Source organism: Phycodurus eques, chromosome 5 (assembly GCF_024500275.1).
Source record: "Phycodurus eques isolate BA_2022a chromosome 5, UOR_Pequ_1.1, whole genome shotgun sequence".
NCBI lineage: Eukaryota > Metazoa > Chordata > Actinopteri > Syngnathiformes > Syngnathidae > Phycodurus > Phycodurus eques.
Genome location: NC_084529.1, coordinates 9,862,865 through 9,876,838, shown reverse-complemented (window position 1 = coordinate 9,876,838; position 13,974 = coordinate 9,862,865). Strand labels below are relative to the sequence as shown.

Sequence of the window (13,974 nt, the reverse complement as noted above, 5' to 3'; positions counted from 1 at the left end):
GTCCGTTGTCTCATTTTCTCTCAAGTGGATCACAGCAGTGGAAAGGAAGGGGAATAAAATCCTTTATATGAACTTTTATCCTGATCACCAAAATATATAATGGGATCTTGGTTGGCCCTTGCGTCACCACTGTAAAAGGTGATCAAAAGATAACCATGTACCTTGTGAATACTGTATTTAGAATCGTACAGTATATAAACAATGACATACCTCCACCATTGTCTGGTTCCCACGCAAGGCCAATAGCATGCAGGGGCCAAGCTTGTTCTCAGCCAAAGAGAGGAGGAACTTCTTGGTCTTATAACAGGATCCCATCAGGATATGAACCTGGCATAGAAGAAGAGGAGGAGGAATGGGGACGTTATTACCAATCACAGTCAGTCAACTAAGGCTAAGAGTGTTATTAAGAGGATGCAGACCCACCATACTGGCAAACAGTTCTCCATCATCATCACAGGCCACCCCTCCTGGACTATAGAGTTGAAACCAGCCATCTTTTCCTGAACGCACACTGAGTAGGCAGGAATGGACCTAGGGTACAAAGGAATCGTTCAGAAGTGTTCTCTGGAGCATTGAGAGGGTTAACACCGGTTTGAACAAACTCACCTCCTGCCTTGGATCCTCTGCAAACCTCTGAATGACATATTTCAGTTCCCTATTCAGTCAGGGAGATGCAACAAAATTGGTAAACTGAAATCAATATTTTAATATCCAGTCATGTTGTATGTGGTACTTACTTTGTGAATTTGGCATGTGCAAGGGCCCTGCAGAAGAGGACAAATGAATTGTCAGTATCTTAATGGAAACGTTAAATATTTAGAATTATTTTCATTGCTTTCTCTTGATCTTACTGCATTATATTTGGTTCGAGCTGCACAGCTCCTTCCCACAGGTAGGCGCTACTGAACAATGCCAACTCAAACTAGCAGACATTCCAACAGCTTCTTCCCTCTTTCCATCAACTTCTTAAACAGCTACCCTACAATTCCATTGCAACATGTCGCCAGTTCTTTGTCTTGAGTTTGTTGTCACATTTCTGTCGGGCCAATTATACATTACTTGTGCACTCACTGTGGTAGTTTGCATATCTGTTGTTGTTGACCAATACTGGCCACTATGCCAGAATAGCATCTGCCCCATTTGCACACTGACTGAGGAGTATCTGCAACATTTGCACAATCAACATTGTCCAAGATTATCGCACTACTAGTCACTTTAAACTGCATACATTCCTTGAAGTCTTTTGCACAATGGTCATTCCAGCGGACTATTGCAATATTGATCATCCACACTCGTCTAAGAGCTAGAGGACTAGAGGAAAAAAAAAAAGTACCAGGATTACCAGATCACTAGGAACCTTTTATTCCTCAGTGTTTTTCTCAATGTCTTTATGTCTCAAAAGTATTCTTTGTCAATTGACTGTCTATTGTTGTACTAGAGAGGGTCCAACTACCGGAGACAAATTCCTTGTGTGTTTTTTGGACATACTTGGCAAAATAAAGATGATTATGATTCTGATATAGCTGCTGATGACACAGCTCTTCGTTTTTATTTTATCTCGGAGGAACCAGTCAAGACAATGTTAGGGGGAGTGTTCAACTGGTTATTACAATATTCGTTCTTGTATAAACAAGACAATTTTATTTATTCAAGATAAGAAAGCAATTTTCTCTGGGATTACATCTTAGAATAACTCAGGAAAATAAAATTAAAAATGGATAAAGTTTGGAATATGGAGATACAACATACATGTTAAAGAATAGGTATATTCAAATTTATACTATAAATTGTATTTGTTTGTGAATCATATTTTAATCAATTGGTTTCATGATCCTGTAATACAGTATATTAAGTGATGCACTGTAGAACAGTCCCCATGTGATGTAAAGGTTCATCCAATGTTACTCTGCCGCAAAGTACATAAGCCTATTAATTTTTAACCTCAAGAGCTCTATAGCTATTCTTTGCACAGTATTAGGCTATGCAACATGGTGGGTTGGTTTTATGTTCATGCTGCTTTATTTACTTACTAGTACGCATTCTAGTATGCCACCGCCACCTAGAGGTTATGAAAAAGGTGTAGCTTACACTTCCATTCCAATATGACAGGGGTACATATGACTGCATATATATACTCATAAGTGTCCTGCGATTGGCTGGCGACCGGTTCATGGTGTACCCCGCCTCCCGCCCGAGGATAGCTGGGATAGGCTCCAGCAGCCCACGGTAAAGCGGTAAAGAAAATGGATGGATGGATATACTCATATGTTTACATGCCCAGACAACATTTGTGAAATATTGTTTTTTTTCTTTAAATACGACTGATGACAAATGATGACTGAACAACAACCATCATTAATTTCTTTATGGTTATGTTTTTTGAAATTATTTTCATGATAATGTTTTTCTGATTTGCTTGACAGTTTAATTTGAATCCTATTAAAATAAAATTAAATGTGTTTCGCCTGGCCCTTGATGTTTTCTTTAAAGAATTGTACACATCTTACAAATTCTGCTTGGGTAATCAAACATATGGGCACACCTGTGTGTTTTCTCATTTACTTAATAAATGTAGGGCTGTGAATTTCAAAACAAGAGCAAGGTAATAAAAACAAAGTATTACGTGTTCAAATAAATTGCTTAATTTCAGAATAATTATTGTTAGCATGTGCATTGATGTGACTAATTGTATCCTGAGCTACAGGTTACTAGGGAGTATTGTTGCATTTCCTTATGACGCATGAAGTTACTGCAGAGCAACAGTGGTGCAGGTGAGTTACAGGTGAGTCCCAGTGTTGGTGACAACAAGTTGCCTCTCCTCCACTGCTTAATGAACCTCGCAATCAGACACCTCATGAGCTGCTTCCAGAAATGGCTTGGTTTCAAGCACATGATAACAGGCTCTCCGGGGAACAACGTGTAAACTCTCTAGTTAACGCCCACCTGGGACAGGGTGCATGTTGAGGGACTTCACTGCACGTCAGCATCCATGTCCACGAAGGAACCAATGGTGTCAATTTCCCAAGGTACAATGATACCTAAAGCTAAAGACTCATTAGAAAGTGTTATAAAGATGGGCTGTGTTGTTGGTAACAGTCTATAATTGTGTTTGGGCCGGAGACTGGAACCAAAGGAGCTTTTTTTATGACGTTAATTTGTTGAACATTTAAAGTGTAATATCATGAAGGATCGTGTTTACATACAACGGGACTTACTTCATTTACTATATTTTTCACTTTTATTTCTGGTAAGTTGATGCAAGTTAATCGAAAAAAACCTTCCTGGAAAAAACTGTTTCAAAGCTTGTTTGGTGTCAGAAGAAATAAAGTACATCCCATAAGGGTAAACAACAATATGTCTTTGTCATTTGCCTTTTTTTTATATATAAGAGAAGGGGGGTAATTTGATTAAAATCATAAATTGTATTTTGATGGAAAAAAAAACTGATTTTCTTTTACGGCCATATTGCCCAGCCCTAGTAAAAGTGCTAAACTGCACTTCATTTCTGACAGCACAACCTACTAGGCATTTGAATACATGTCTTTGATCAACTGTGGGGAATTTTAAACCCATTAATCAATTGACATATTTTTAAAATTAATTTTAGATGGCTAAACGTTAAGGCATAGATGGAGTTTGCATGTTCTACTTGTGCTTGCATGGCTTTTCTCTGGAGACTTCGGTTTCAACCCACATTTCAAAAACAAGCATGTTAGGTTGATTAAATACTCTAAATGGCCAATAGTTGCTAATGCAAGTACGAATGGTTGTCTGTCTAGATAAGCTCTGTGATTGCCATTCACTCCAGGGTGTACCCTGCAAGTCAGCTTGGATAGGCTCCAGCTCACCATGTGACCATGAATACTGATTGCCACCAAGTAGTGCACTCCTTTTTGCCACAGTTTCTTCAAGATGGAATTAAGAACCAAATCCACAACAACATCAGAATTCTCAACGATCAGTTAATAAATGAAGGATTACAACATAACAAAAACCGTAAAAATGAACGACAGTACTTGGCTAAATTCAATATGGCAACAACGTGCTGACGTTTCAGTTTCCTGTATGTGAAGACTCACTCTTTCGGAAAAGGGATGGGCTGCAACAGGCTGGCCAATGCAGGTCTCCAGTCGTCATAATCCGACCTGACACACACAGAAACAATCATTAGAGGAACAGAGATAAAATAAGTTCTTCGGGGTGGACGCCGAATAAGTAAGACTCCAGGACAAAAGGTGTTGGTTGAACATGAGCCGCTGAGATGACGCAGGCCCACAGTGCTGACTTAGCAGAAGGTGTATCACATTACTGGGAGTGAAGTAACACCCAGGTTCTTTTTTTGTTAACAAATGAGGCAGCCTAGTTTAAGGCCAGTCTCTTCAATGTGGTTACAAGACCTTCACCTTGAAAGTAAGACCCACACGTAACAAGAGCTTCATTTTCACATACCGAACCCTAACCCTGTGTGATCACATTCCGTCCAACCCATTTTAACTCAATTACTTCAGGCATACCGATATAATGTCACCTTAACTGAGTAGAACCGACTCTGAATTGATAGTATTTATTATATAGGTACACTATTAAACTAATTAACAGCTGTACCCCCAAAATCTACCGTTACAAAACAATGCTAAATTTTGATTAACAACGTCAGGACGTATTCATTTAAAAATATAATTTCCCTGTCAAATGAAATGTATGTCCAAATCTGGTGATTTTCCCAAATAATTGTCAATTATTCTCCATAATGACAAAATAGCTTTGGAAATAGTGCTTGTTTTTTATTGGACAGTGGATGTGTAGTACAACGAAGCTGTTTCGAATATGTTGGATACCTAATTTAGCATCATGTCATCAGTAGGTTTCAGGAAAGTTCTACACCACTGTAAACTACATTCAGAATGATAACTACACAGTGGGCCCACGCGAAAATCAGTGAATAATTGATGACCATTATAATTGCCATGAAATGAAAATGTCCCCACCCCCCCCAAAAAAAGATGAATAAGTGAATAAGTGGGGAAATACTGCCAATAAGAGGTTTCCGTGAAAAACTGGGGTAGGTCCCTGAGACCCCCCAAAAAAGATTTAAAAAATAATAATAATACTGCGAATAGGTGAATCCACTGGTGCCAGACTAATATTATATTGTTAAATTAACACATGACAGTGTCAATCAAAACTGAGCATTTGCAAATGCAGAAACTTTGAAACAGCATTTGTATCAGCTAACACATAATAATGCATGTGCCTCACTTTTTCCAGATCTTTACAAATACAAAGAGGATGATTGTGTTTATGTCTCTTATTGCTGAATTTGACATTTATCTGTGAAATCACAGGGAAGATGAAAAACAACCATATAAAGATTTTAATATTTTATATTCTCTCGGTATTGTGTTGTGCACTTTACCCATAAAAATTTAAAGACATTGATTGAGACATCAGTCAAAAAAAGTTGGCATACTAAAGTGAACATGAAAAACTTGAACTATTCCAAGATATTTTTCAGCTATTAATTTGTTTAGAGACTAGGTGTTTTTGTTTGATATAAAAGGTATATAGAGTTTATAGATCTACTGTGATCTGTAAGTTGCAACTGTAAATGAAAACACTGATTCACAATATTTTGGAAATTGCATTTTTTGTTACGACAAGACAATAATAAATAAAAGATCAAATTCAATAAATGTGAATATTTTCCTTAATGTAGTTGTAATTATGTACACCTCAAAAATTTTAAACAATTGAATTGTCATTATTCATAGCTCATAAGGCCATGGATATACTGGTCTGGCCCACTTGAGATCAAATTGGGGTGTATGTGGCCTGCAAACTGACAGCCCTGAGTTAGATCATGCATGTGTTTGCAACTTTCATTTTCACCAAGATCAATGCAAGATTTGGCAATGCATGTAAACTCACAGCATCTTAAGGATGAGAGCAAAACACCCAAGCACACGGTCTGCCTGCGCAGGCAGCTGGATGGATAGAGTGTTGACGGCTGGGCTGACCAGTAGACAGTCGATGAGGTTGGGTTCACTGTCGTGTTCTGACTTCCGCTTCGTGTTGGCAGAGTTATTGTTGCGCTCTAACTCCACCAGGATCTCGCTGGAGTTGACAACACACGGAAGAGGAGAGAGGGGCAGGCTGGGTGTTGGGGAGCATATGGGGATTGATGGTGGAAGGTTTGGGGGAGTAGGAGGAGGTGGCTGAGGAGGACTGGGGTTGCAGGAGAGGGGGAGCAGGGTGGTAGAAGGTGGCGTTGGGGGCTCTGGGCGCAGCAGGCGGAGAGGCATCGGAGGCTTGCGGTCATTCTGCTGCTGGCAGCCATTTCTGATCTCCTTCAGGCTCGGAGAGTTGTCTCGACTGAAGCAAAGTATGGTGGTAGGAAAAAAGGAAAGGTGATATGTCTTAACCTCCAACTTAGTAGTATTAATGACAATGAACGTGTGCACACATATACATATTAACAATGTATTTCAAGACATGAGATTTGGTACCATAAGATCCTTGGAGGTTTGGGTGTTCAGAAGGAAAAAAATATAATAATAAAATTTAAAAAAATCAAGAAAGGTGTGTACTCTCCATGGAGAATGATGTTGACAACGATGACGCTGATGTGTGTGGTTACAGCATACGTGTATTTTGTCAACACAAAGCCTCATGGAAAATACTCAAGAGACACCATTGAGAGCCTGGTTTACTAAAGTTTTGCACGTGCAAAAACGGGCGCAAACTTAAAACAAACAAGTGGACTAACCGGATTTGGCTAAATTGCTATTCAGTCCATTTTGCGCATTATGGGAGGAATTGTATATTCAAATACTTGAATTTAACACACGTAATGTGATTTATCAAACCTGTGATGAAGTGCGCTGTCTGATTTAGCGTCTTTAAATAGATCTTCTGAAAGGCAGGTGCCAACCTGCACATACAGCGGTGCCAGTGTAGCGCAGGCAAAATGAGAGACGACGGGGAGAACTTTTCCACTCCTATGAACTTTTTGGAAAACCAACAAAAATGATCGTGACACATTGTCAATTCGGCAATACAGTAATCTCTCGCTATATCGCAGTTCACTTATTGCGGATTCTGTGCATTGTGGATTTTTTTGTTATTGCTCACTGAAGTGCACATCTCTGGTGCAGTTAGCATTATTGGCTATTTAACTAGAATGTGGCAGCAATTACTCAAAAAAGGACAAACTTTGAGACTTTTACTTTGAGACAAAGTCATAAAATTGCTTAGTGATTCAGTGAACATGATCTCAATGCCACTACACAAAAATTCACAAATACCAACCTAGCCCGACATACAGCTAATGCACACACTCATAACACATGGATAAGAACCAATTTAAGTAAAGCGCAATGTTTTGCTTTATCTTCTGCAGCTACAGTACTGTAGTTAAAAAGAGCACTGAAAAAAATTCTGGGAAGCAACAAGAGCTGCTGGTCCTACTTCCCAAGAAGCTTTGCGCTGTCTCCACGCCCGTCACTGTGGAGCAGAGGGCCTAATACTTTAGGGAGGATCTCCAGTTTACACCATATCCGCATAGACTGTTGTTCATGTCACTCAAGCAGAGTACACCTGCCTTTTGTAGGCATGTGCTCATGTAGAGTGTGTGGCTGGTGACCTCAAATATGAAACTTTTACATTTATATAAATAGTACAATAAATTTTACGCGGATGCGCACTTACCAGTACATTCAATTGCCATGAACTTGGGGCAAGTTAAATAAAACAAAGTATGGCTTTTATGAGGTTGCTGGCTTCCCCAAAATTATCAGATCTGATCAATTTATTTTCTGTAACTTGGTTATGTTTGTTTGCGCTTACATTAACACTTGCAATTCCATCCTGTCAAACGTCATTATGCAGTTGTGGTGCTCTCCCAAATTTTGATTGGTCAAATCAGAGCTACCTAAATCACAAAATCTTCTTTTAAATACGGAATATGAGCTGTCGGGATTTATCATATGCAAAATCATCACCACGGAGATGACAAGCCGGGCTGTGGTCCTCCTCGCATACAATTCCCTAATAAAGTGGCCTTACGGATAAAAACGGCTCAATCATCCCTGGAGAACTCACTGTTTGTCTGAAGCACTTCTTGAACTGACTCAAAAGGAGGGAAAAAACACATAATGTTGTGTTAACGTATTTTGTATGGGCAACAGCGCAGCTCACTCAATCTGTTAGAATGACTTAACATGCAATTTAGCAACCGCTATTTGTGATCTTGGAAAGTCAGTCGATTCTCATTTAAAGGTCCCATATTTTGGCGATTTAGACTTCCATAAAGTGAGTTTCTAATGCCTAGATAAGACTACAGCATTTTAGCCCCGATATTGGCCCGATTAGCTATCGCAGACGATTTCCTAGATCGGACCTGACATATTTTGTCGGAAACTTCATGTCGTGTGACATAATCCACGACCAACAATTTGCCCCTATGATAGCCCTACGATGCCAAAATGAAAAGTCTAGCATTTTTGATTTTTTGGCTAGCAACGACAACTCTCCGACAGCACACCTTGACGTCGACCAATAGGATTGTGAATTGTGACCGGCGCATTGCCGACCGTGCTTGCCGTTGTCAACATACTTGGTCACAATTGTCAACATTTATTCACTCACACAAACCAATGTTTACTGAAGATGGCATGTTGACGTACAAACGATAGTGCTAGCACTAGCTTGCTAGCCTATATATAATGTTTTGTTGTCTGCTTCCGAGCCGTATCGCATTACAAAACCTTGAGACTTCAAGCAATCCTTGAATTTACAGCACAAAACATGCTCTCCCAATTTTCTTTCGCCTCTTTTTGTTCTTTTTTCCCCCGCCCCAACATTCCCGCGGCGATCCATTGTTTGACAAGAACTTGTCGCCAAGCAAACAGTTGTATCCAGTTGGAGTGAAAGGTGACACATTTTCTGGTCATGCCTCTCCAACAGTGTTTGATCTGACAAGATAAATCCCAGTGATAGTAAAAGACGGGATACGGTGGTATCGGAATATACGCCGTGTAGCGTTGCCACTGTATGACCGAGATACAGCAAGATTTGATGGGAGTAGTCTGACATAGTGCAATCGTGAAAGACCAAATTTGTCTTGTAGTCTGATCCAGGCATAACGTAGACTGAGTATAAAGTATTTCATTTTTAAAAAACACATTGGTTTTGTCACACGAGTATCCAGAAAAGGCCCCTCTGACAGCTACTTCTGTTCGACCCAGTTTTGTATCCGGGTTTTCCATATTTGGCTAAGACCCCCACCCCTTTCCTCTGATTGGTTGCCTCCGTGTAGAAGACCCACTTGTGAGAGCCCACGCGTTTGTTATGTTGACTGCGCTAGGTCGGGAGGGGAGAGGTAGTCAGAGATCTTCACGAGTGATGTACATAAACTCAAGAAATTCGAATGACCTGATTTTGGGCCTCTGGGCAGAAAAACAACTTGAACTCAGGAATGTGTGGACAATTTTAATTCATATTTCACATGTTTACTGAGACACCATAGAGCCAATATATTATTATCCCAAAAACAAGAAAAAATTGGTTTGGTAAAAAATTGGTTTAAAAATAAAGGTAGATGTAATAATTCAAGTCGAAATTATTACAAGTCAGATATATTATAGAATTGTAGACAGCTCAACTATTTATAAAAGTACTGAAAAGAAGAAAATGTCAGTGTAAGGGAAGGAGGTTATAAATTAAGTGGAAATTATAATTTTAGGATTATGAGTGTATCTACGATGAGAAAAAGTTTTTATATTCCTGCGAGTTGTCGTTTTGTCTTGGAGTGGTATAAAAATGGTGCTCAACAAAGTATAACTTGAAGTCTATCTTTTATGATGCTGATCTTCAGGATCGACGGATCTGAGCAACTCAAAAAGCCAGACCCATAAAAAGAGTGAAGGATGCGAGGCAACTCTAACCATGCAGAGCAGAAAAGATGAAAAGTGACTGTGTGTGCGTGTGAGTGTGTGTGTGTGTGTGTGCACGTCTGACTAACCTGTTAATGAACTCCTCATAACAGGAGTAAATGGCGGCAAGACATACTGCAACCAGGTTAGGCAGGACACGTGGGTGAGGGCACTGCCCTGTTGGCCCGTGCATGCTGCAACACAGTGTAGGTTAAACACCATGGTCAGTAGCTACTCAAAGTTCAGAATCAAATAAATACAGTGGAACCTTTAAAACACAATCCACAGTGGATGACTGCCAAAATGTCCAAATTTCAAGGCTCAAACTGTCACCATCATAAAACATATTTTATTAACTGCAAAGGCAATGTTTGTAAGTAGCGTTTTATCATTCGTAACTGTCATACAAATACAGAGATAACCACTGTATTATAAAATCAAATAAAAGTAGTAACACAATTATTTTAAAATTCACCAGATCAGCTCAACAGTAAATTCTTGAAGCCTCATGTGCATACTCAGATGCTTTCATTCATATGCACATTTATATGAACATTCCATTATTTCCATTATGTGAACTTGACCGAGCTCTCATAAAGTCAGCCCATCTTTGAATAATGTACTGAATCCACTGAAGTGTAAAATTGCACATTCAAAATTCTCACCTGTGAACAAACTTCTTGACAACTTCCATTCCTGCATTCAGTTCATTGAGGGCCAGGATGTACTCCTGAGTAAAGAGGCGCAGTCGAGGGCACTTTCCAAAATCCTGTAAAACACACATAATACAAAACCTGAGTTACCTGATCGCATAAAGCTCATGAGGATCTGGACAGTAAGGGAACAGAAATTCCTCACAGTCATTCCTGCAGCTTTTGAAAGGATAATTTCTCACCATGTTGTGTTTGAGGATTCTCTGGACCACAGGAGTGAAGACTTCTATAACAACCATGGAACGTGGCCGTTCTCGGCAGTGCTGCAGAAAGTCAAGTCAAATTAGGTCAATTTATTATCGTGAAAGCAGTCACAAAAGAGGTGATCCCAACAGGAGTTACCATCAATGACACATTGGATTTTACATTCTTCTTCTTCTTTTCCTTGTCCCTTTAGGCAGACATGCCCAAAGTCCGGCCCCCGGGCCAAATCCGGCCCGTGTTCATATTTCTACTGGCCCGAAGCCTCTGTCATAAAACCAATATGTGGCCCGGCAGTACAAAATACACGCGCAATTTTATATTTCACCACAGGATGGCAGTAAACTTGTGGCTGAACTCTCGCGGGGCCGTTTTGCGCATGATCTGTTTTTTGGCCACTTCTAAAATGGCAACTGGAAGTAAGAAAAGGAAACTTGATAGCGAGGGCCGACGTTTCCAGGACAAATGGAAGTCTGAATGTTTTTTCACTGAGTTTAGAAGCAACTGCGCCTGCCTAATTTGCCAAGAGACTGTGGCTGTGTTCAAGGAGTTCAATATAAAGAGGCACTACCACATGCTAATTACGACAAGCTAACTGGGAACGAACGCAGTGAAAAATTTAAGCAACTGGAAGCTGGTTTAACGGCACAGCAACACTTTTTCACAAGAGCCAGTGAGTCGAATGAAAATGCAACAAAGGCAAGCTATGAGGTGGCAACGCTGATTGCCAAGCACTGCAAACCTTTTACTGAGGGTGAATTTATTCAAGACTGTGTGATGAAAATGGTGGAGAACATTTGTCCTGAGAAAAAGCAACAGTTCGCCAATGTTTTCCCGGCTCGTAGCACTGTGTCACGAACGAGCGAAGAAGTTTCTTCTGATATTAAGAGACAGTTGGACGCAAAAGGAGTGGAGTTAGAATTTATTTCGTGAGCCTGTGACGAAAGCACGGATGCATCCGACAGCGCTCAGTTCCTGATTTTTTTTAGAGGAGTGGACAGTGAAATGAACATGCGTGAAGAGCTACTTGACCCCCAGAGCCTTAAGGACCAAACAAGAGGGAAAGATTTATTTGCTTCTGTTTGTTCCGCCGTACATGACATAAAATTAAAGTGGAATAAAATCACGGGGATTATTACGGATGGCGCACCTGCCATGGTTGGCGAGCGCAGTGGATTATCAACCCTAGTGTGTAACAAAGTAAGCGAAGAAGGAGGTAAAGCTACAAACCACCATTGAATTATTCACCAAAAAGTTCTATGTGCCAAACCGTTTCCGTGGATCTCAGTGACGTTCCAGCCCACCTGCAGCTGGAGCTCATTGAGCTGCAGTGTGACACAGAGTGTCGCAGCCGGTACCAACAACTCCCTCTTGTCAACTTTTACCAGCAGCTGGATAAAGACAGGTTCCAAGAGATTCGTACATTTGCTAAGAAAATGTTGAGCTTGTTTGGCTCGACATACTTGTGTGAGAAGACATTCTCAGTCATGAACATGAATAAGAACCGCGCGAGGACAAGACGAAGTGACTCCCACCTGCGTGACATCTTGCGCATTAAAACCACCGCTTTTGAGCCAGACCTGCCCCATTTACTGCAGTCGAGATCTCAGTATCACCCTTCACATTAATGCAAACATGTTGTTTGTTGATTCTGATGAATAAAGTTTGAGTCAAATTTCATCAAAATACTTTATTTTGCATTTCATTAATTTTTATTTTAACCTTCATTTATCCAGGTCAGGCAGTTATAAGATCTACCTAGCAGCAGACAGCATAGTAAAACAGTAAAATAAAAATACAAAAAAGCATTCCCCTCGTCGGTAACATGTAAAATTAATGCTGGCCCGCATGACAATTTCTTTACGGCAATGTGGCCCCTGAGCCAAAAAGTTTGGGCACCCCTGCTTTAGGGCTCGCCACAGCGCGTCATCCTTTTCCATGTAAGCCTATCTCCTGCATCCTCCTCTCGAACACCAACTGCCCTCATATCTTCCCTCACGGCATCCATCAACCTTCTCTTTGGTCTTCCTCTAGCTCTCTTGCCTGGCAGCTCCATCCTCATCACCCTTCTACCAATACACTCACTCTCTCTCCTCTGGATGTGTCCGAACCATCGAAGTCAGCTCTCTCTAACTTTGTCACCAAAACATCTAACGTTGGCTGTCCCTCTGATGAGCTAATTTCAAATTTTATCCAACCTGGTCACTCCTAGAGCGAACCTCAACGTCTTAATTTCCGCCACCTCCAGCTCTGCTTCCCGTTGTCTCTTCAGTGCCACTGTCTCTAATCCGTACATCATGGCTGGCCTCACCACTGTTTTATAAACTTTGCCCTTCATCCTAGCAGAGACTCTTCTGTCACATAACACACCTGACACCTTCCTCCACCCGTTGCAACCTGCTTGGACCGGTTTCTTCACTTCCTGACCACACTCAACATTGCTCTGGACGGTTGACCCCAAGTATTTAAAGTCCTCCACCCTTGCTATCTCTTCACCCTGTAGCCTCACTCTTCCTCTACCACCCCTCTCATTCATGCACATATATTATATCTTACTTCGGCTAATCTTCATTCCTCTGCTTTCCAGTGCATGCCTCCATATTTCCAACTGTTCCTCCACCTGCTCCCTGCTTTCACTGCGGATCACAATGTCATCTGCAAATATCATGGTCCACAGGGATTCCAGTCTAACCTCATCTGTCAGCCTATCCATCACCACTGCAAACAGGAAGGGGCTCAGGGCTGATCCCTGATGCAGTCCCACCTCCACCTTAAATTCGTCTGTCACACCTCCAGCACACCTCACCGCTGTTCTGCTGTCCTCGTACATGTGCTGTATTATTCTAACATATTTCTCTGCCTCTCCAGACTTCCGCATGCAGTACCACAGTTCCTCTCTGGGTACTCTGTCATAGGCTTTCTCGAGATCTACAAAGACACAATGTAGCTCCTTCTGACCTTCTCTGTACTTTTCCATCAACATCCTCAATGCAAATAATGCATCTGTGGTACTCTTTCTAGGCATGAAACCATACTGTTGCTTGCAAATACTCACTTCTGTCCTGAGTCTAGCCTTCACTACTCTTTCCCATAAATTCATCGTGTGGCTCATCAACTTTATTCCTCTA

The 13,974-nt window shown here is 40.8% G+C and overlaps 1 protein-coding gene across 1 annotated transcript in view; it reads right to left on the bottom strand.

The window, feature by feature from the left end:
* Positions 1-13,974, bottom strand: part of cmip (c-Maf inducing protein) — a 75,054-nt gene that overhangs the window by 17,638 nt on the left and 43,442 nt on the right. The window contains exons 7-15 of the mRNA XM_061677441.1: positions 10,828-10,908; positions 10,598-10,701; positions 10,022-10,126; positions 5,929-6,372; positions 4,080-4,145; positions 738-764; positions 607-655; positions 424-531; positions 211-327 (exon numbers count right to left, since the gene is read on the bottom strand). Of these exons, the coding sequence (XP_061533425.1) occupies positions 211-327; positions 424-531; positions 607-655; positions 738-764; positions 4,080-4,145; positions 5,929-6,372; positions 10,022-10,126; positions 10,598-10,701; positions 10,828-10,908 (1,101 nt within the window). The remainder of the gene's footprint in view (positions 1-210; positions 328-423; positions 532-606; positions 656-737; positions 765-4,079; positions 4,146-5,928; positions 6,373-10,021; positions 10,127-10,597; positions 10,702-10,827; positions 10,909-13,974) is intronic.